This window comes from Opisthocomus hoazin, chromosome 12 (genome assembly GCF_030867145.1).
Source record: "Opisthocomus hoazin isolate bOpiHoa1 chromosome 12, bOpiHoa1.hap1, whole genome shotgun sequence".
NCBI classification, from domain to species: Eukaryota; Metazoa; Chordata; class Aves; order Opisthocomiformes; family Opisthocomidae; genus Opisthocomus; species Opisthocomus hoazin.
Window position 1 is genome coordinate 15,517,187 of NC_134425.1, and position 22,501 is coordinate 15,539,687.

The window sequence follows — 22,501 nt, forward strand, 5'->3', positions numbered from 1 at the left end:
TCCCACACCATGTTCTCAAAGACCCCCTGGAATGGATGTGGGTCCATCCTTCTTCATGGTGAAGGTGTGGGACGCTGGAGCCCGTTGGCATCTGGGGCTGGAGACAGTTCAGGGGTGACAAAGGCCATTGCACTGCCTGGAATTAACTCTCATTTTGACCCAGAGCATCTTGCGGAGGACAGTGATTAATTACTCCCGGCGTCAAATATTTGTGTTCTACCACTGAACTTGCGCTGTTCCACTGGTTCTGGCTGGACTTTGCTGCCAGAGCAGGAGCTCTCTGTTATTGTGGCTTTCTTCTCCAGAGAGGGCAGGTCCTCGGGTGGCTGTGATTGAGCTAAGCCAGGCTCAGCTCCAGGAAGCCTTTCCTGCACCCAACACTTTAATGTCACCACGATCCTTCCCCAAGGCCAGGGCATGGAAACTGGGTCTACCAAAGCCCAGCCCAGGCACTTCCCACAGCACGGCCAACCTGAGCCACAGCCGCCCAAGCAGCTGCCTCAGCTCCTTGTGCTGAGACCTTCTCTCCCTTCTCCTCCCAGGACTTCCCATCCCATGTTTCCAACTTACTTCAGACCATGACTGAGGACTTTTTGGGGGGCTTTCCTTATGTTTTGCTGCTGTGAAACACAGGCAACCTTCGCGCCCATCAACCCGTGCATCTGCTGCCACGTTGGTGGGATCAGCCTGAGTACCAGGCTTTGATCCTCCATCTGCGGGGGATTTCCACACACCTCGTCTGGGTGGTGGGCGCAGCCCAAACCTCTCCCCGGCTCCTGGCAGGACCTCTCTGCTCCTGGGGTGCCGTGGCTGGAGCAGCTCCTTCAGGGAGTCCCAGGGCTGCTCCCCAGGACAGTGTTGCTGGTAGCATGGAGCATCCAGCCGAGCGCTGACCCCGGATCTGGCTCTTCGCAAATCCCCTCGTCTGCAGAAAATTCCTGCCTCTGACTTGGTTTTTTTTCAGGTTGCGCAGGATCCCCAGGTATTTACAAAACGCAGCTCCGCTTCCAGCCGCATTCATGGCTTTGGGAATGGTTTCACCTTCTGGGAAGCCACTCCCCAGCCTGACCTCGGGCTTTTCCGCCCCGGTGTAGACCCCGTGCCCACTTGCCCACGCAGCCTTGGCAGCCTCTTTGCCAGCCGGGCTCTTGGCACCACAGTTCTCCAAGCAAGAGCTGCTTTTCGGCTGCAGGGACCTTGCTCCTCTGGTGTGGCTGGGAAGTGTTGGTGACACTCCAAGGTGCTCCCAGCTCCACTACTGAGGGCAGGGGTTCCTGGACTCTGCATGCCCATCTCCTCGGGCATGCGTGATACCTGTGCTGGGCTTGGTTTGCCAGCCCACCATCACCCTCCCATCTCTCCCATGCTCAGCACAGAGCATCTGCCTCGCTATTAGGGTAGTGGGGACAGAGGAAATGTGGCTCCCTCTTGGCCATGAGACAGATCCCAGGGGAAACCGGCTGGGCCACGCTGCAGGGGCCGTCCTGCCGCCTCTGCCCCCAGGGGAGAGGGCAGTAGGTCACTGCCGCTGTGACCTGGTTCCTGTCCCACGCCTCCGTCCTGCTGGGGAAGGTGGTTGCAGAACAGAGCGTGCCACCAGCCTGGGGTTGCTTAAGAGGGTTGGGGCTGGGAGGTGGAGGAGTTGTCCCCCAGCTGAGACAGCAGGAGGAATTTGGAGGGGGGGGATGTTGGCTGGCACGTTGATGATCGTGGTGCTCCTGGAAGGTGGCCAGGGCACACCGGTGCTTGCAAGAAGCACTCTGGGTGGCTCCAACCCACAAACAAAAGTGAGGTTTTGCTGTCCCTGGTGGGAACGGTGCTGCTCGTGCGAGGTGGTGGGGCTTTGTGGCAGCCACGAGCCCAGAACCGCCGGTGGTGTCCCCCCTCCGAGCTCGAGAAAGGCAGTGGGGATGTTCTTGCACGGCACGAGGATGGAGCTGACCTTGGACCGCAGCAGCAAAGAGGACCCCACGGTGGGACAGTCCCGTGGCAGGGTGGGATGGAGGAGGCAGGGGACATCTTCCAGCACTGGCTCTGTAAGGGGTGGGCACGGGTCTCCGCTACAAACTGCTCCAGAAGAGGATAAATGAGACAGCAAGTGGAGCTGGGCTCGTCCCCGCTGTCCCCTGCGTGGCCCCCCTGCCTGGAAGGGGGCCAGGGCAAGAAGGGGGCCAGGGCTGAGTGCTGGGGAGACGGCCGAGCGCGGGGGGACGGGAGCCTGTCCCCGCCAGCCAGACGAACGGCCGGGACCAAGGACATGGCCGTCATCCTGGCGGGGACACGGAAGCCGGGGTGGGGAGCGGGGGTGCAGCCCCCCTTGGGTGCCAGGGATGGGACAACAGCAAAACGGGCTCCCGAAGAGCGGCTGGGACGCGAAGCATGTTTTCGGGTGGCCTCGCCATATGCGTGGCCGCCGTGCCCCCTCGTGGCAGCGGGACACGGCTGGTGGCCGTGGGATGGCGTGGGCAGGAGCTGCGCCGGGATGCGGGCAGGGATGCGGGCAGGGATGCGGGCAGGAATGGAGGTGCCGTGGGATGTGTCGGTGGGGTCACCTCATCCCACCCCGAGCATCCTCCCGCGGGTGCGACACCCCAACCCCGGCTCCGTTGATGCTGGCTGAGGCCACGCGTGCCCCAGGTCCCCACCGACCCTCGCGTGGCAGCCCACCAACCTGCCTCTGCTGGCGGAGGAGGCCCCGGCATCCCACCACCCCCGTCTCCTTCCCGGGGAGGGGGGGCCGCGCCTGCCCCGTGTATTTTTGGCATCAGCCACTTGTGCCGCAGCCAAGCCAAGCACTTCAGGCGCCGCTCAAGGGCAGTGTGTGCCCGGAGCCCGGCCGGGGATCCTGGAAATATCACCAAGGCTGCAAAAATACCCGGCTGGAAAGAAATAAACAGGGGTTGGTGGAGACCTTCGCTGAGGACACAGCCACCCCAAGCGCCGCCAGACCACTTGGGGGGGGGAGGGAAGGGGGCATTCCCTGGCACTGTGCCTCAGTTTCCCCCAGCAAGCCCTCAGGAGCAAAAGTCCAGGGGCTGTCACGTGAATAATGTCACTTTGGGTACCTGGGGCAGGTGCAGGGGGTCAGGAAGATGGTTTCCTACTCCTTTCTCCTTCCCACTGTGCATCCCAGTGGCTCAGTGTGACCTCTTAATCCTCTCTTTGGGGACCCAAGTCAAGCACCCAGAGTGGCGGAGAGCCAGACCACGTCTTGGGGCACCTCTGGGACACCCGCAGCTCTTGGCATGGCATCCCACTGTCCCCAAACCCACCTAGGACCATCGCAGGCTCTTCACAAGCTCAGGTGGGACAGCACTGCCCAGCTCCTCCAAGGCCACGGCACATCCAGCGTGGTGGGAGAGGGACAACCCTGGGCAGAGGTTAGCTGGGATGAAGGAGTTTTACTTCATTCCTTGAAAGCCGCAGAGACCTGCTGCGCGGGATTCGGGGCTGGAGGTAGCACTGGGGCAGCACCGAGGTGGAGCTGCCCTGATGGATGACGTGACGTCACTCCTGAATGCCTCTGCCATGGGTGATGGTGCCCAAAGCGTTGCAGCTGGCAGAGGGAGATGCTCAGCAATGGTGCCCACCCTCGGGCACCTGCCGGGAGCATCGCAGCCAGTACCCAGTGTGGGTTTCGGTCTGTGCCTGGGCATGGCATGAGCCAGGAGGTGGCATGTTCCTGCCTGGACATCTTCTAGACACCATGGGGACAGGCAGACGCTGCCCTGGCAGCACTGACATCACGAGGCAGTCACTCTCTGCCAAACACAGGGAGATGTTTCCGAGGCTCGCAGCTTGGTTTGCAGGAGCAACGTGGCTGCTGTGCCCTGGACCTGCTCCAGGAGGAGAAGAACGCTGCCTCGGACCCAGGTCCTAGTCCGGCTAATGTCCCCCAGGAGAGGTTCGTAAGGGAGAGGGGAGGTTTGAGATGGGACACACACACACACACACGCGCTCTCTTGATTTTACTGCGCCGTGGCCTTGCGCTTGAGCCGCCGCGCCTGCCCTTGAGCGTGCAGCCTTGAGCCTGGCAACAGTCCTCGCTTCTTCGGGCAGGGTCCCCCCGGGTGTCCCCGTACAGGGGGGCTCGTGCTGTCCCTGGGAGGACGACGGTGCCTGCATGCCCCAGGGCTGGCTGCCCCCAGCAGCAGGGCTGGGGGGGCAGCAGGAGGGATGCTGGCTTGGCCCAGGGGGGGAAGTACCACATCCCAACCCTGGGACATCACCCATGTCCTGCTCAGGACCACGGCAACAGCTTCCCCAGGGATGCCGGAGGGAGCATCACCCCCTCCCTCCTGCCACTGCCCTGGGCTCTGCCTGCTCCAGCCCATGGCACCAAGAGCCCCCACCATCCCAGCCCAGCAGCGGGGTCACCCAGGCGCAGGGACAAGGGACACCGGCAGCGTCACATTACTTTATTCCACAGGGGTCACGGGCCAGACCAAGTTCCCAGAGGTGGTCTGGGTCCAGCCCCTTGACCCCTTTAATACTGTTGAGAAGACAAACGCCGAGCCTCTACGCCCGCACACGGGCACGGAGCATCCTCCAACCCGGCCACCACGGAGCAGCTCCGGGGCATCGCTCCCATCCTGGCGCCTGCCCCTCCAGGAGCTGGGGGCCAGCGGGAAAAGCAAGGAGAGACCAAGGGTGCAGAGCGTGCCAGTCCTGGAGCAGCAAGGGCTGCCACCATGTCCTGCCCCGGGGGCTGCTGGTGGTGGGGAGCAGCATGAACCCCCCTCAAACCTCCATGCCGGGTGACTGCCCCAGCCCCAGCGCCTGCACCAGGTCATCACTGAGCCCGCTCTTCAGCGTCCGTCTCACTGCGGGGAGAGGAAGAGCATGGCCCTGGCAGTGCTGGCAGCTGGCTGCCAGCGTCCCCACGTACTGGGTGCCTGCCCGGACATGGTGGCCCTGGCATACTGGGGAGGGGAGCAGCGGTTGTGGGATTCACGGGCATGGTGTGGTCTCAGGGTACCTCCTGCTGTGGCCTGGTGGGCTCCGGATGAGAGGTCAGGGGTGGCCAGTGGGGAAGGAGCCAGGGCATGGGGACAAGGACACAGCAACGGGACAAGGCATGGGGACGGACAGAGATGGGACAGGGACACAAAGATGGGAAAGAGCATCTGGGCAGGGACACAGGACAGAGCACAGGGACACGGCCACAGAGGTAGGACAGGGTATGGGGACAGGGACGCCGAGGTGGGACAGGGTACAGGGACGGAGGCAGAGCATGGGGACACAGACGGGACAGGGATGGGACTTACAGGACTTCCTATTGCCACGAGACCTCCTGCGCTCCTTGTTGGCGCAGGGCCGGGGGTTGGCGTTGTGAGTCACCGATTTTACCAGCCGGTCCATGATTTCATCCGAAGCATCGTCTGGGGAGCTGGGAACGTCCTCCTGGGCTGGGGAACCCTGGGCCGGGCTGGCGTGCCCTGTCCCTGCACGGGGACAATGGGGATGCTGGCATCAGCCGTGCTGAGCCAGCCGGGCATGCCTTGAGTGCTTCCACCACCCGGCTCCTACCCCGGCTGGCCCGGCTGCGGCGGGCAGGGACGTCCGTGGGGGAGGTCAGCAGGCTCTTCATGCTCTCATGGCCCGCTTCCGTCTGCTCCTTGGGGCCGCTGGACACCACGGCGGGGGGCGAAGCGGCCTCGGCAATGCCGGAGAACTTCTCGGTCTGCAGCGGGAGGAGAGGTGGGCGTCAGGGACCCGGGGGGCATCACCTGGTGGCGGCCACTGGCCGAGCATCCCTGCACCTCAGTGATGAGCCGTCCCCGGGTCTTGTTGCGCTCGCGGTGCGCGGCCCGTTTCTTCTGCTGCTGCAGGACACGCTCCCGGCAGGTGCGGTACTCCAGGGCGAACTCCTGCAGCAGCTTGCAGATGGGCGTCACCTTCACGTCCCGCGCTGCACTCGCCGGGTACCCCAGGTAGAGCAGAAAGGAGTGAAACCTGCAGAGACATCGGTCACTGCAGGCCACCAAGGAGACCGCGGGGTTGCCGCTGTGTCCCCAGGACCTTGAGCCACTGACCTGTTGAGGACGCGCCTGTGCACCACCTTCAAGACGACAATGCGCTGGGTGCTGTCCTTGAGGAAGTCCGTCAGCTTGCTCTTCAGCACTGGCTTGGTCTCGTGCTTGGCAATCACCTTCAGGTTGTCCCAGGAGGCCCTGCACCTCCGCTCCAGATGCACCAGGCTGTTGGCCAGCTCGTCAAAGTCAACCTGGAAGAGCGAGACCCGAGGCCAAGCCAGTGGAGCTGGGCAGCCATGGGACCCCCACCCTTGCCTTGCTCAGGTGCCATCTGCCTTGCCTTACCTTGGCGGAGCGGGTGATGGAGGCAATCTCTGAGTAGAGGTCAGTGGTTTCTGGGAACTTCTCTACCACCATCTGGCAGAGATGGTGGAGCAGGGACTGCCGGTGCACTGTGTCCTTCACTTCTGAGACCTTCTCCAGGTAGCCCAGCTCAAAGCCTCTGCTCTGAAACCCCAATGCACTCAGCAGGGCCTCTCCTCCAGCAGACCTCCAGCCTGCATGCCCAGTGGGCCCCCACCAGTACCTCCCAGCCTCAGCTGCCAGCCTAGGCTTCCCATGGTCCCTCTCAGGTACCCGTGCACCGCAGCTGGTCCTGTCCTTGCAGCACGCAAGACAGGCCACATCCCTCCACACTCTGCTCCTCACCTGGGAGCCATTCAAGAAGTTGCCCATGGCCAACAGCGTAGCCAGGATGCACTTGAAGGTGTGATTTCTGGCCAGCTGCTCCATGCCCACCTTCAGATCAAACAGCGGCTCTGCAATCTCCTGGGTGAGAAGAGAGGCAGGTGAGACCCCTTGGCCACCCTCTCCCTTGGGAGCTTCAGCATTCACCCTTGCCCATGAGGACAACCACCTCACGGTCAACTCAAGCCCATGCTTGTCTTTGGGACCTGCAGCCCATCCCCAGCCAGGACGGCACCTGCCGTACTTGGACATGGCTGGTCCCCACCAGGAACACGCTTGGCTCAGCGCTCAGCACTGCTGGGGCTGGCAGTGGTGGGAGGGCAGAGGGCAGATGGGGTACATGGCTCCGTACCTGCTCCAGGCTCTCATAGTCCAGCTTGAAGGCCCAGAGCTGGAGCCTGGCCGTGAGGTCACTGATGGAAGACAGGGCGAGCAGGAACTGCTCCGCAGAGCCCAAGGGCACATCAGGGTTGGCCAGCTGGGCTTCCTGGATCTTCTGCTTCTCCTCCTCAGTTGGGACCATGGTCAGGATTTTCTAGAACAGGCAAAGACAGATGTGTCACACTCCAGACACGCCACCATGGGACATGTCACCCCAGGGCTGGCAGTGCAGGCATCATGGCATGGAGGCCTCCTGGCCAGGGGAAAAAACTCGCATGATGAGCTCAGAGGGACTGAGCTTCTCTCTTGCTCACCTCAATCCCTTCCTTATTGACTGCAAACTCATCGAAGTTGAGCACGGCCGTCTTGATGATGTGTACGGGTGGCAGCACGGTGAGGCCAATGTTGATGGCATTGCTCCTCTTGGGGTCCAGCACCACCACCACCTTCTTCCCATCTGTGGCCTTCTGCAAAGAGGACGGGATGGATGGGGACAGCCAGGCAAAGGGCTCACCTTCATGAAAACACCACGGACATGGGGAGCCCATCAGGGACCTGGTGGTGAGCCAAACCTGTGTGCTGCCCATCACTGAGGCTCCGGGCTGCAGGCACCCATTCTCAGCATAGGGTAGGGGTGACAGTGCATGCCTAGGGTCCCCACAGGAACTAACAGGCTTCCTCCCACCCCCTCAAGTCCCCTTGGCTGACATGTGCCAGCCCTCTGGTACCTTTGAAGTTGGCACTTCCTTTGACCGTGACTCAAAGAGATGCTCCAGTTTGGCAGCATTGACCTCAACGTTCTGCAGGGACGCCCACAGTGTTGCCTGCCCAAACCTGCCCGGCCCTGCAGTGCCATCTAGCTGCTTCAGCTCCTTCCAGAAGAGCTTCACTGTCCTCTTCTTCTTGGCCTGGGAGGGGCCATCCGTTGCTGAGGGGCCTGGCAGCCCTGGGGGAGGTGGGCAGCCAGGGACCGCAGGAGGAGGAGGTGGAGGTGGTGGGCAGCCGGGGACCGTAGGAGGAAGAGGTGGAGCTGGTGGGCAGCCAGGGACCGCAGGAGGAGGAGGTGGAGGTGGTGGGCAGCCGGGGACCGCAGGAGGAGGAGGGGGAACCATGAGAGCTCCAGCACTTGTTGCTTCGATGCTGGGGGGCAAGAAGGAGCCATTGGCCATGGGCCCCGTGTCCAGGACATCAAAGTCTTCTTCTTCCCCCAAATCAGTGAAGTCCAGGTCCTTGATCTTCAGCTGCACGGGGCTGGCCTCCAGGCGCTCCCACGTCAGCTCCACGTCCTTCTTGATGGGCATCATCCCTGTGTTCTCCAGCTTCTGCGTGTGGGTCTCAGCATCTATGCTGGACATAGCACGTGCCAGCTTGGCGTGGGCACTGGCCACTGGCCCGTCTGGAGCCCTGCCAGAGAGCCAGGCGCCCTCCTGCTCCCGGCTTCCACCTCCCTCGGCATCCATCTCCACCCCACCCTCGACCAGGGGGGATGGCGGGACCTCAGGGAAGACTTTCTGCCTCCCCGGCTCCGAGGAGCCCTTGGCATAGAGCATGTCCAGCATAAACTTGGTGTCGGAGGAGATGGTGCTGCAGGAGTCGGTGGTGTCCAGCCGAGCTGAGCGGGACCCTGCAGAGAGAGGGGGAGAGGCTGGGACAACCTGCTTGGAGGGAGCAGGTGCCGCTGGGCTGCACGTAGAGTTGGGGTCCTGCTCCCCAGCAGGGTGTGCTCAGATGCTGGCGTTTGGAGCGGGACGAGGAGGTACGACGCAGCTTCTCCATGGGTCTGGGTATCACAGGCATGGGCTGGGGGCAGAGGGGTCACTAACGCCCACCCCAGGGACCCGATGAGACCATAGCCGGGAACACACACCCTGGCAGCACCTACTTATGCTGGGTGGCTCCATCCCGGGCTCAGGGGTGCTGCTGTCCCTGTCCCACGCGAGAGCGGTGGGATGCTCCAGGACAGCATCGCCGAGGACATCGAGCAGTCCCTTGGCCATGGAGGAGATCTTCTCCTTCTGGGCTGCGGCCAGGTTCTCCAAGAAGCGAGCTCTGCAAGACAGAGGTGGATGTTGGCCGGGAGCAAGGCAGGGATGGGGACGATGGGCAAACCACGCCATGCCGCACTGCACAGCCAGCCCCGCAGCACTGAAACCCCCTGCAATGGCCACACCGCGTCAGGGACCCAGAGGATTCAACCTCCTCCGAGCCCTGCAGAGAGACGAGCGATGCCACCAGGGCTCAGGGACCACAGCCTCGTGGGAGCCAAAGGCTCGTGCCACCACGGTGCCACCGTCACCCGTTGGTCCCAGCGGACCTAGTGCTGACTGCAACCCTCACCCATAAGCTGCAAAACCCAGGAGGGTGCCCAGGCAGAGATTCGTGGGGACCCTCTTGCTCCTTGACCCCTATGTGGCTAGAGCCCAGACGCCTGCGGCCGGGCGCCGGCCCGAGGAAGCGCATGCCTGGAGACACACGCATGCCTCTACTTACTCAAACTTCCTCAAAATAGGCTTGTCCCCATGCAAGGAGGGGGCATCCTCCCGCCTGAGGGAAAACAGGGGTTAGCCCCCGCTGCCGCGGCCCCCCGGGGCTCGTGCCTCCTGCTTGCACCCGCCTGGCAGCCCTCCAGCGTGGGACCCTCGCCCCGCTGTCCCCCCATGGCCCTGGGGTTCACAGGGAGCTGGGAGAGCCCCAGCAAGTACCCTCCTGCCCGGGCACTGGGTGCTGGTGAAAGGGGGAACACTGTCCCCCAGCCCCGAGCCACCCCGTTTGGCACCGGGATGGCGATGCCAGCCCCTCCAAGCGCCAGGGTGGGCTGAGCAGGGACACCTCACCCCAGACCGGGGGGGATCGGAGGGTGCCACCACCCCATGGGGGATCCTGGTGACAGGGGGAGCGGGCTGGGGTCCCGCAGGCAGGGCTAGGCGGGGAGAGGCGAGAGACGAGCGCAGCAAGGTGGGTGCAAGGGGCAACGAGCGGCACGGGGCAGTGCCCGCTCACAGAATCACAGAATCACAGAATAGTAGGGGTTGGAAGGGACCTCTGTGGGTCATCCAGTCCAACCCTCCTGCTGAAGCAGGGTCACCTACAGCAGGCTGCACAGGACCTTGTCCAGGCGGGTCTTGAGTATCTCCAGAGAAGGAGACTCCACAACCTCCCTGGGCAGCCTGTTCCAGTGCTCCGTCACCCTCAGAGGGAAGAAGTTCTTCCTCGTGTTCAGACGGAACTTCCTGTGCCTCAGTTTGTGCCCGTTGCCCCTTGTCCTGTCACTGGGCACCACTGAAAAGAGCTTGGCCCCATCCTCCTGACACCCACCCTTCAGATATTTATAAGCATCACGCTGGGAGGGAGCAGACGCACGCAGAGCCCGGGCACTTACCAGACAGGGGCAGGTTGGCGCAGCCTGCAAAAGGAAAGATAGAAAGAGTGGGCAGAGGAGAGGGCAAGCGTGGGCAGAGAGGAGCAGCGAGGAGGAGCTGGAGCAGAGCCGCGCGTGCCTGAAGGATGCCCTGGAGCCCCTGGCCGGACCCTTTCAGATGCCCACTCCCCCGTCACGCTTGTCTCTAGCCCCGGTACCTGCCCAGACCCTGTTTCCCCCCTGGGAGCTCCCCCGCAGCCGCAGGTCCCCTGCCCCGTGCACCCAGTCCCTCCCAGTTGCTTACTTGTAGACGCTGCGCTCGCCCAGGCCCGGGGGCTGCTCCTTCTCGGCTGGGGGGGAGGCCAGGGCCAGCCGCACGCTGGATGCGCTGCTGTAGATACTAGTGGGACTGGGTCTGGAAAAAGGTGACAGGGACTTGAGAGGAGGTCCCACGGGGCCGCCCTCCACCCCGGCACCGGGAACGGGCCTGAGCGCTGCTCACGCTGCATCCCAGCATCCCCGCCATCCCGGGAGCACCCTCGCCATCCCAGGAGCATCCCTGCCACAGGCCACCTCCAGCCACACTTACTGTGCTGGGCTGCTCAGCGTGGGGACAGCTGGGGTGTCCTCTGCGGGAGGCTCCTTCGGGGTGCCAGGGGACCCCAGCAGCGGCTGGGCATCAGGGCTGGGCTCCGGGCAGCTGCCCTGGGACCGCCACCCGCGCCGGCCGTCCTCCGTCCTCCTCCGCTCCTTGCGTCCCCCCGAGGGCAGCTCTTCCACGCCGTCCTCCAGCTTGAGAGCGCTCTGTAGGGGGGCCGGGGGGGGATCATGGCACCGGGCACAGCACCCCTGCCACTCCACGTGCCCACCCTCCCCACGTCCCCATGTCCCCTCAGCCACGGGACGTGGTGCGTGGCCGGATCCCCTGCGTGGGCATCACCCCGAGGGACACCCCACACACACACTTACTTCATAGAGCGTGAACTGCTGCTTCAAGTCGAGATCGGTGCCCTTGCTGCCCAGGTACTGCTGCACCACCGGCTCCATGCCCTGCTGCTCCAGGCAGTCTGTCACGTCGTAGAAGGTGTCCTGGTCCGGGAGGGCTGCCAGCGTCTGAGCAGGAGCAGAGGGACGCTGCTGGCTGGGACCGGTGTGACCCGCGCCGAGCCCCACCAGCGTGGCATGGCGGGGACTCCCCGCCAACCCCCCAGGACCTTGTTGATCAGCGTCATGGCAAACACCAGCAGCTCCGTGTCAGCCCCGTTGCGTTGCTCCAGGATGGCCATCAGGTTGGACCATGGGCATGCACCTGAGAAGAACGACATGTGAAGGTGGCAGGTGGGCTGTGGCGGGGGACACCGTGTCCCAGCGGGGACCTCACGGGCAGCTGGCTCTGCACCCACCTCTCGCCTGGTCCACGGCGTTGACGGCATGGATGAGGAGCAGGGCATTGGGCTCCGTGTACTCCACGAACACCAGCAGCAGCTTCAGTGCCATCTTCACCACCAGCCGAAACTGGGACAAGGGACGGTGGCTGGGACGGCGGCAGGGGGCTGCCAGTGCAATGCCAGGGCACTGTGGGGCGGCTGTGCCCACGACCCAGGGCCAGGGGTTTTGCTGGCAGCCTGGGGGGCAGGTCATGGTGCTGTGGGGCCAGGGACCAGCCTGCAGCTGTGACGGTAATGGCCAAGGGGCACTAGGAAGGGTCCCAGAGCGGGATCCTCTTACAGAATCACAGAATCACAGCACGTTAGGGGTTGGAAGGGACCTCTGTGGGTCACCCAGTCCAACCCCCTGCCGAAGCAGGGTCACCCAGAGCAGGCTGCACAGGACCGTGTCCAGGCAGGTCTTGAATATCTCCAGAGAAGGAGACACCACAACCTCCCTGGGCAGCTCTGTGCCCAGGAGCACGGTCACATCAGGACAGGGAGCTCTGGGGACCCTGGGTGACTTCCAGATGGGTGGGAGCAGGATCCAACACACCCAAAGGTACCAGAGCACCAAGGCAGAGAGTGGGGTAAGACCCCCGAGAAGACAGCACACGCAGTCCCCCAAGGGCAGCAGGGTCTTACCGGGCTTCCTGACAGCGTGTACAGCCACTGGACGGTCTCGTTGTGGTTGATGACACCCTGCATCCCGTCCACGAAGAGCATGATCTGGCTCAAGGCTGCAAGGCAGAGAGCAGGCAGGGGTAGAGCTTTCCCAGCCCTGCGCAGCATCGCCACACCAAGGGCTGCCTGTGAGGCAGCCTGGGCAAACTTGCTTGCTTGCTCAGCACCCGCCAGCCTTCCTCGCTGAGGATGAGATGGGGATGAGAGGTGACCTGCACCCAAATACCAACCCCGGAGGATGTAGTTCTGGTAGTTCTGGTCGGCCTCTGCCCCTACTTTGATCAGGCACGTCAACCCATCCAGGTTGACAAACTCCGGCACCAGGTCCTTGTCCTCCTGCGGGGCAAAGGCCAGGTGTCACGGCTGCGTGGGGAGGCCGGGGCGGACAGCCAGCCCCGGGGGAGTCCCCCGAGCCCCCCACCGCGTCGGCACCACCGTACCTGAAAGAGCTGCTTGAGGGAGAAGAGGGACCGCCGCAGCTCGGGCCCCTGCGAGTTGTACAGCTTCTCTGGAAGGAAAGGGGAGATGAGGCGCGATGGCAAGGGGCTTGCTGTGAACTTGGCCTCCAAAATGGCCCCGGCTGCCCGGGAAAGCCCCGCATCCTGGCTCAACCCCTGTGCCGTCACCGTCACCGCAGGATGCCGGCACTGCTGGGCCATCGGACACACAGGGTGGAAGCAGCTGCAGCTCCAAAACTACTTCTTTCAGCCCTGCCACCTTCCTATTTCCTATTTTCTTTTGCCTTTTTTTTGTTCTCTGCCCAGCAATGACAGAAATATCCCCTCTGGTTTCCCGTGCAGAACCGAAACAGGAACACGGGCAGGAGGCTGCGCTACTTTTAGCTGCGGCTCCCCGGGCACAGCCCTGGCACGGTCCCGGAGCCCCCAGCAGCCCCGCGGCTTGGGAAGAGCAGCAGGATGGGGACGGGAAGGACGGCACCGCGACGCTGGCTGCCGGCGGACAACAGGACGGTCGCCAGGCTGGATGGAGACTACGTGCTCATGCGGACGGAGCCTGCGGGAGCCAGCACGGAGCAGCCGGGGCAATGGGAAGCTGGAAAGCCCCGCTCCAACGAGCGGAGACCAAAGCCATCGGGAGCCAGCACTTCCTGCATCCATAAAGCGAGTTTATCCAAGCATCCCGAGTTATTTGGGTCAGACGTAGAGCTGTAAAAAGCCAAAACCAAGCTGTCCAGGGAGCCCTCCAGATGTGCTGATGAGGGCTCTGCGAAACGTGAGGTCCCGGCAGCCGCCTCTGCTCGCTTATCGGCTTGTCAGAGCAGCCGGGAGGGAAAGCAGAGCAGCCTGGGGCTCAGCCGGAGCCTGGGAACCGCCAGCAAAGAGCACGACCCCGACCCCGGCCTTCCTGCCCCTTCCCGCATCGCTCGGCTGCGGTCCTGCACGGCCAGCTGATGCCCAGCCGGCATTGCTCTGCTCAGCGCCTGCTTCCCCCCGGCTAAGGAGATTAAAAAAACAGCTTGAGGCTCCCGAATATTTCGCAGTGCCTCCGAGTGGGCTGCCCGAAGCCACGGCAGCGCTTTCCGCTGCGCAAGAGCCATTCGTTTGTATCCTCCAAAGCCACATTGAGAGCTCACCTGACCGACCCAGAATATCCGTAGCGGGCGGCGGGCTCCCAGCCGAGGAGGCAAAAAGTCCTGATCTCACAGCATGGAGGGGATTAACCCTGTGGGCCCGTCATGGGGACCCCGTCCCCTGCATCTCTGCCAGGGCTTATGGGGTGGGAGAAGCCCCGGGCTGTGTCACTCCCTCTCTCCACCACCAAAAGCCCGGCCAAAACCCATCGTGTCAATCAAACCAGTGTGGGGGGGTGAGGTGCCAGCCCGAGGAAGAAGCAGCCCCGACTCACCGATGATGGCATGGACTCGGACGGAGAGCTGCGTGCGCAGGATCAGGGTCGGCCGTCTCCCCTTCCTAGGGTGGGGGGAAAACTCCGCGTGAGCACCAGCAGCAGGACCACTGTGACCCCCTCGACGCTCAAACGCACGTGGGGTCCCCGTGCCCCATCCCCCAGAGGGCTCGGGCACCCTGCATGCCTCACCTAACCTCCTCGTAGAAACCCTCCAGCTCATCCTTCTGCTCCAGCAGGGACAAGTCGAGGTCCAGGTAGTGTCCGGAGGGTGAGACCTGCAGCGTGCAGTCCTCCAGCTGGGGATGCAGACAGCCCGGCTGAGCCCCTGTGCCCACCACAGCCCCCTCGGGCTCCCGGAGGACGCAGCACCCCGGGGTGGCCCTCCCGCCCGCTCCGAACCCCCAGGCAGCCGCACCAGGCAGGTCCCACCCCGTCCCCGAGCGGAGTTGCCCTGGCACCCTCCGCCCCAGCCCGGTGGCAGATTGAGGGAGAAACACGGAGCCCCAGGCTGGGAAAAGGCAGAGGGAGGGCGGCTCCGCTGCCGCTGGGCTCCTGGGCAATCCCTTGGGCGGGAGCCATGGCCAGAGGCTGATCCACTCCCTGGGGCTCCCCTTAGTCATCCGGGGTGCGATCGGGCAGGATCCCTCCCAGGGCTGGTGCCCCGCCCGCGGGGACTGGGTCTGCGGGAAGTGCCAAGGCACCCAGCCTGGGCAGGGACACCCCAAACCAGGGCAATTCCCACGGGGACGTGCCCTGGCTGCAGGCTCTGGCTCAGCCCGCAGCCACGTGGCATCTTCCAGCGGGAGGGGAAAAGCACAACCCAAGGCAAGGCTCGGTGAGGGCATCTCCCCCAAAAGTCCACGTGCAGCACCCGCAGTGCACCCCAGCAACGGGGCACGGCGCCCACAAAGCCACCTGGGACCCAGCAGCACCTGGGCAGCGCTCCCGGGGGGGCGAGCTCCCCATGGGACAGAGCACTTTGCCCTCCAGGCATGCGGCACCTTGCCAGCACCCCTGCCACCCCAGCGCACCTGATCCTGTTCCCAAAGCATCTGCAGCCCCCCTCTCTCCTAGCTCACCCCAGTTCCTCGGAACTGATGCTCCTTCCCAAATCCGCAGAGCAGTGCTGCGTAACCAGCTGGGGAGCTGAGGACCGGGGAAAAAAACCCATTATTTGGTTTGGGATAAAACATCATTATTGGGTTTTACATAAAATCCTGCTCCAGCCACCCTCAGGCAGGCTGGTGACCCACAGCAGCACTGGGCACAGCTCCTGCCTCTCACTGTGGCCGTTTCCCGGGAAAGCCCCATCTCCTCGAGGCAGAAGATGACGCAAGAGCTTGCAACGTGTGACTTCACTGCGAGTGTGACGTTAAAGCCAGAGGGCAAAGAAAAAATGCCACGTGCATTGAAATAATTAATGACCCTGACTAAGCCTCGGGATAACAGGCAACTTGGCAGGGCACTGCTGCTGGGTTGGACACAGTTGTTATGTTGTTGGTGTCCTGCCCCACATCCCACAGTTGCTGGCCATGCCAGCCAGCCATGGCAACGTGCACAAACACAGGCTGCCGACACCGGCTCTGCCTCCGTGGCAGATATTGCTAACGCCAACCCCACACGGGGCTCGCTTGCCAGGGAAAGCTTCAATTTCTGCACAGGAAAAGGGCTATCTTGGGCATCCCTCCGTCCCCTCAGGCACCCCTGCATCCTCCTGGGCATCCTCCTGGGTACCCCCACATCCTTCCGGGCGTGGAAGGACTCTTCTGCATCCTCCAGGGCATCTTCCTGGGCATCCCTGCATCCTCCCGGGCATCCTCCTGGGTATTCCTGCATCCTCCTGGATATCCCGGCATCCTCCTGGACATCCTCCTGGGTACCCCCACATCATTCTGGGTGTGGGAGACCCCTCCTGCATCCTCCCAGGCATCTTCCTGGGCACCCGCACATCCTCCTGGGCATCCTCCTGGGTATCCTCCTGGGCATTCCGGCATCCTCCTGGGTATCCCTGCATCCTCCTGAGTAGCCCCACATCCCCCTGGGTATTCTCCTGGGCATCTTTCTGGGTATTCCTGCATCCTCCTGGATATCCCGGCATCCTCCTGGACATCCTCCTGGGTACCCCCACATCATTCCGGGTGCGGGAGACCCCTCCTGCATCCTCCCAGGCACTCAAACACAGTGAAGCACAACTCACCACTCCAGCATAAAGGCTTTGCCTTCTCTGGGCTGCCAGAGCCCCCGGCAAGACAGAGTCAACATCCCCAGCTCCTGCCGGGGCCAGTGACATGTCCCAGCTGGCGGGGGAGGCGAAGCCCCTGGGACGCAACCCTGCGTGTTTCCCATGCGAGCTTGGCAGCGCTTCCCAGGACGGATGCTCCAAGCGCTGGGCCTGGGTTTGGCTGCGACCCCCCTGGCAAGCACCAGCCCCCCGGGGTGGAGACGGGCTGTCCCAGGCTCACGCTGCCCTGCCAAAAACCCCGGGGTGGCACTTCCGCGCCAGGGAGCACCGACTGCCCCAGGGCTGGGGTTACTCCCGCGCCCTCGGATGAGGTTTTGAACCATGCAGGATCCGAGCCGGGACCTCGTGGGGACGGGCACGCTGGGGCCACGGGGTACCGACAGCTCCCGGCGCGGGGCGGCTGCGATCCAGCCATCCCCTGCCTGTAAAACCGTTTTAAAACGAGCTGGGCTTCGAGGGTTGTGGGGACACGCAGGCAAAGCGGAGCTGGGAGAGGAGGCAAGTGCCACGCTCACCCCTCTGGCTCCCAGGAGCCCCAGCCACCCCGCAGCAGCACCGATGTCCTCCATCCACCCTGCTGCCTCAACCTGGGATGCGGGGAAGGCGGAAACCCATGGATCTCCCTGATCCCACCAACACCCAGCAGCTGTGGCCGGCTTCGAAGCTCAGCACGGACACACGTGCCAGGCAAGCGAGCACCCAGGGCGAGCCGGCTCCCCCCAGAGCAGGACCCCGAACCAAGGGGATGCGACGGAGATATCTCCACCCCCGAGATAGAGACATCCCGCACCCACAGCTGCACTCACGCCACCCACCATGGCATCACGCCTTCCTGCTCACCCCTATCACGGCATCCACACGCGGGAGGATGCTCCAAGGCCGGGCAGTGAATATCCTCTTTATCTGGTAGCAGAAGAAACACTTCCCCCCCCCCCAACACTTTCTTTTTGCAGCAACCACAATTTCCCCACATCGCTGTGGCTCTTCTAGGAAGGCTACAGGGAAACTACAGAAAAAATTATATTATTTGCTCCAGTTGAGGCAGCGCTTGAGCTCAAGGCAGCGCATGAACACGAGGCACTGGTGGGTCAGAAACACCCGGGGCCACAAGCCTCTGCCCACCCTCCAAAATAAATGGGGATTTAAGGTTTGTAGGGCTATGCCGCAGGAGAAACCCCGGCTGGCAACCGAGTGCGTTCACCTCGATTCGGGTTCAGGGCTGAGAGCAGTGTCCATTGCCAGGGCACCTGGCCGCCGTCTCCTGCCCGCTCCTGCCTGACAGATGGCAGCACGTGGATGGGAGTGCTGCCATCGCCTCGTCACGGCAGGGAGAAAAAACCCAACCCCAGGCCAGGAGGGATCGCTGGAGGTCACCCGGAGCCGGCCCAGAACCACACACTCGCTCGCGCACGTCCCTCTGGAAGCTGCTCCGGCCGGGCTTGTTTCTCATTAACAGATCCCTCATTTCTCATCAACAGCGCGAGGACCCGGCAAAGCCACGGCACGAACGCCTGGCCGCAGCTCGCGCCCCGGGATCCGCACGAGGACCGCGCCGGAGCCGGGCAGCGCCGGAGGCTGCTGAGCGTCGACGCTCGGCTCCGAGCACTCAGCAAGGAGCCGACGGCAGAGCTTTGGGGCGGTTCAGTCGAGGGGATGGCAGTGCTGCCAGCAACCCCATCTCACTGCTTTCATGCCCATCAGCGGTTCAGCGGGGCAAAGACCCTCGGCGAATCCCCCTCTCCCCGAGCCAGTTAGGAAAGAGAAGGCAAGCAGGGCTGGTGGGACGGGGCTCGCGCACTCCGTGGGTGCTCCGAGGCAGCCTCAGCAGCTCTCCTCTGCCAAGCCCGAGAGCTTGCGGCGAGCTCACGGCACCGAGGCCGGCGAGCTGCTTGCTCTGCCCCAGGTTTCCAGGGGAGGAAGGGGAAAGCAAAGCTCCGGCCCGTCGGGTTTTGTAACGGTTTGGAAAAATCCCTAGATTGAGAGGCGAGATAGTCCCAAGGGCAAGGGAGTGTAGTGGCCTTTGGGGACCGAGGGGACAGCCGAAAAAATCCGCACTGCCAAAACTTGCCTGCAGAGGTTCAGCAAACCCCCACACCCAGCACGAGCATCACCCAAGGGTACTAGAAAAATGCTGGAAAGCTGGAGGAGATAATATCAGCCCGGAGCTGAACAATGCTGCGGCAGCAGCAAACAAAGCGGGAAGGTATTTTCAAGCACAAACACGCTTTCCGGAGACCATGAAAAAGTCATCAGCAGCTGGTCGTGCTCGGGGAGAGGAAGCACCGAGGGTGTCACGGGGCAGGACAGGCCGTTCGAGGCAGCGATGCCGGCATGAGAAACCTCCCGTTCATCATCTCTAGGCTGTTCCCAGCTCGGGGAGCTGCTTTGCTGTGCCCAGGGAGGGCAGGACCCAGCCGGTCCCCTCCCGTGGCAGCTCATCCCCGGGGTGCCTGCGGTTCGTTCCCCCCCCGACGATGCGGGGATCTCCAGCCCAGCTCCCTCCCGGCTGCTGCATCCTCCTCCCGGTGCTTTGCAGCTCTGGGCACACTGCCCAGCAGGACAAGCCTGGCGCTGGGCATCCCCAGCTGAATTTTGTTTACAGCTGGTTCCTTGGGAAAAATCCGACTGTTCATTTACTAAATTTAGGGTGGCGAGTAACGGAGCTGAGCACTACCTGGCACGAAGGGCACCAAGGGACCTTTCGGCTGGTCGTGCCAGGGTAACGACGTCTGCCTGGGCTCCAGGGTGCCAGCTCTGAACTGGGGCTGAACCGGGTGGTTTGGGAGACCGACCTCACTCCACAGGGTGTAAATCCTGCTGCGGGAGGGTCCCGATGGAGACACCACCTCGTGCAAACCCCAGCCAGCAGCCAGCATGCCAGCTTGCCAGAAAGGACAGAGGTCTGCGTAACCAAGGCAGCATGGTTTATAAACTATATAAACCAGAAATCTGGCTTATAAACCCAGAGCAGGGTCCCAGCCACTCGCCTGTGATTTCGCCATGGGGCAGTGCAGGGAAACTACAGAAAAAAGCACCCGGAGCTTGGCTTCAGTGGAGAACAGAGCCTGAGATCCCAGGATCGACACGGCTCTGCTGGGCATGGGACCTCCTCACCAACGGTCCCGCCCTCGGGAACACTGCATCCAGCCCCCCCGTGCCACCAGGGCAGCACACCCCGGGCTGGTGACCCCGTTACAGCCGGCTCCCGCCCGGGGAGGAGAGCACATGCTTGAAATTTGAGTTTGCTCCATTCGTCATGTCTCGGGGCTGCCTGTTCCCAAACAAACTCCGTTTAGTCAGCGCTGAAAAATCCCGTGACGGCGACGACATGAGACACTGCTGCTTTGCTCCAAGAAAAACGAAAAGGGGGATAAAAAGGGAGTTTTTCAGGCACGGGGAAAAGTCTCGCAGCGATCCCCTCTCCCCTGGCAGGCCGGGAAGCTCAGCACTGGGCACACCGAGCTGGTTTCCCTCTCCTGTCGCCCGTCCGGCTCCGGGCAGGGCACACTCCCCTGGTCCTTGCCTCCCTTGCTTCTGCAAGACAAGAGCTGCTCAGCTACTGCCAAAGCTCTGCTGGGTCCCATGTTTGTCAGGGGGCAAACAAGCCCATCCCTGTCCTGTAAAGGATTCTCGGAAAGCACCGCGCCAACAGAAGACACCCAGGAGGGAGGGCCCCCCCATCTTCTCTGCTCCCCAGCCCCTCTTTCTCAGGGTGGATCAGACCTGAGGGTACACGACCATGACACGGTGCCTTGCTTTGGCCTCCTGCCTTCCTCCCGGCTCCATCGTCGCCTCGCTGAGGCCCATGTGCCACAGCAAGTGGGGATGACGGCCGGGTCCCTGGCGTCAGGGAGCCGGTGTTCTCCCGTCGAGGCTCAGCAGTGGAAGGGGGGGGATGCTGGGGGTGGGCTGGTTGGCTCAGCCCCACCGACACGGGGATGGGGGCCTGCCTTCCTCCCGCTTCCCCCTGCCGCGCTTCCCGCCCGAGCTGAGCGAGCAACATCCTCTTCCTCCCCGCCGAGTCATCCGGGGCCGGCCGAGAACCGGGGGCTCACCGATTCCGGCGTGACTCACACCGGGGAGCCCTGCCCGGCTCCCGGTGGGGACCCCACCACCCCCCACCCGACGGCATCCCCCTCCCCACCACCCGCTGCCTCCCCCGCCACCCCCTCACCGGCAGCGGGGCCCCGAGCAGGCGGTGCAGGGCGGGCAGCTGCGCTCCCAGGGCCAGAGCCTCCGCCACGGCGTAAACCGGGGCTCTCCGCGGTTCCGGGAAGCCGCCGCAACCGAAGGGATCCGCGTCCTCCAGGTACTGCACCCGGCATGGAACCGCCGCCTCCGCCATGGCACCGCCGCCGATCCCGGGGAGGGGCGTGTCGGGGGCGTGGCCGGGTGGGGCTTGGCTTGACTGGTGTGAGGCTTGGCCCCTCCCGGTCACGCCCCCGACACGCCCCTCCCCGGGATAGGCGGCTCGGAGCGCGGCGCGCCCCCCAGCGGCCCCGCGGGGATACTCGGGTGGGCGGCTGGGCTGAACCTCCCGGTGCCGGAGCCGGCGGTGACATCGACGACTGCGATGCTGAGCGTTAAGCAGAGTGTGGGCAGCAGGGCGAGGGAGGGTCTCCTCCCCCTCTGCTCTGCCCTAGTGAGGCCCCATCTACAGTGCTGCGTCCAGTTCTGGGCTCCCCAGTTCAAGAAAGATGAGGAGCTACTGGAGAGAGTCCAGCGGAGGGCTACGAGGATGATGAGGGGACTGGAGCATCTCTCCTACGAGGAAAAGCTGAGGGAGCTGGGCTTGTTTAGCCTGAGGAAGAGAAGGCTGAGAGGGGACCTTAGAAATGCCCGTAAATATCTGCAGGGTGGGTGTCAGGAGGACGGGGCCAGACTCTTTTCAGTGGTGCCCAGCGACAGGACAAGGGGCAATGGGCACAAACTGAAGCAGAGGAAGTTCCAGCTGAACAGGAGGAAGAACTTCTTCCCTCTGAGGGTGACAGAGCCCTGGGACAGGCCAGGGAGGCTGTGGAGTCTCCTTCTCTGGAGATATTCAAGACCCGCCTGGACGCGATCCTGTGCAGCCTGCTCTGGGTGACCCTGCTTCGGCAGGGGGTTGGACTGGGTGACCCACAGAGGTCCCTCCCAACCCCCATCATTCTGGGATTCTGTGGTGCGGCCCTGGCCCAGGTTGCCCAGAGAAGCTGTGGCTCCCCCCTCCCTGGCAGTGTTCAAGGCCAGGTTGGATGGAGCTCTGCGCACTCTGGGCTGGTGGAAGATGTCCCTGCTCATGGCAGGGGGCTTGGAACCAGATGATCTTCAAGGTCCCTTCCAACCCAAACCATTCTGTGACTCCGTGAGCAGACTGGGGGGAGCTCGGCAGAGCCCAAGCAGCGGCACGGGCTGGGGGCACAGGGCACGACCAGCCCCGGGGGGAGGCAAAGCAACGAGGGGAGATTTAATTAATTACAATTTTAAATTACCAATAATTACCATAATTAATTGCCAATTACAATGACGAGGCTGTGCCTGGCTGCCTTCCCTGGCCATTCTCTTCCACTGGCGAAGGTCTGCCGCGCGTTTCTGCCGGGTCAGAGAGGTGGGAAGAGGTGACGCTGCGAAGGCACCTGAGGATGAGTCCCAGAGCTTCTTCCGTGTCCCAGGACCATCCAGAGGCCTCAACCCGGCCCACGTGTCCTTCTGCCCTGGCTCCAGGGACAGCAGGTACAGACGGACGCAAGCAGCCTCCCGGAGCAGGGGGGGGGTGGCCCAGGGTCAAGCGGGAGCTTTTAGGGGTGGCTGAGAGGGACTGAGGAGGTGAGGGGGACCA

At 63.4% G+C, this 22,501-nt stretch overlaps 1 protein-coding gene across 4 annotated transcripts; it reads right to left on the bottom strand.

Moving 5' to 3' along the window:
- Positions 1 to 4,403: 4,403 nt before the first annotated feature.
- Positions 4,404 to 21,053, bottom strand: FHOD1 (formin homology 2 domain containing 1). Of its 4 annotated transcripts, XM_075433386.1 has the most exons (24): positions 20,858 to 21,053; positions 14,631 to 14,737; positions 14,439 to 14,503; positions 13,013 to 13,080; positions 12,803 to 12,908; positions 12,534 to 12,628; positions 11,865 to 11,976; positions 11,676 to 11,770; positions 11,431 to 11,574; positions 11,051 to 11,265; positions 10,766 to 10,876; positions 10,483 to 10,506; positions 9,594 to 9,647; positions 8,986 to 9,152; positions 7,832 to 8,727; positions 7,418 to 7,570; positions 7,075 to 7,257; positions 6,684 to 6,803; positions 6,321 to 6,482; positions 6,036 to 6,226; positions 5,763 to 5,955; positions 5,530 to 5,683; positions 5,268 to 5,444; positions 4,404 to 4,823 (listed from the first exon to the last, which is right to left on the bottom strand). In XM_075433386.1, the coding sequence occupies exons 1-24, from the start codon at positions 21,026 to 21,028 to the stop codon at positions 4,741 to 4,743; spliced, it is 3,846 nt and encodes a 1,281-aa protein (XP_075289501.1). In that variant the 5' UTR covers positions 21,029 to 21,053; the 3' UTR covers positions 4,404 to 4,740. The 4 variants fall into 4 exon arrangements, with proteins under 4 accessions (XP_075289501.1, XP_075289502.1, XP_075289499.1 ...); XM_075433384.1 differs by having other exon boundaries at positions 4,730 to 5,444; XM_075433387.1 differs by lacking the exons at positions 9,594 to 9,647; positions 10,483 to 10,506.
- Positions 21,054 to 22,501: the final 1,448 nt, after the last annotated feature.

Bases quoted from the DNA above. Each gene is read 5' to 3' on its own strand.
- FHOD1 (XM_075433384.1), bottom strand. From the start codon at position 21,028: ATGGCGGAGGCGGCGGTTCCATGCCGGGTGCAGTACCTGGAGGACGCG. The intron at 12,909-13,012 runs GTACGGTGGTGC...TTTGCCCCGCAG, and splicing joins CCCTCAAGCAGCTCTTTCAG to GAGGACAAGGACCTGGTGCC. The intron at 7,258-7,417 runs GTGAGCAAGAGA...TGCCTGTTCTAG, and splicing joins TCAATAAGGAAGGGATTGAG to AAAATCCTGACCATGGTCCC.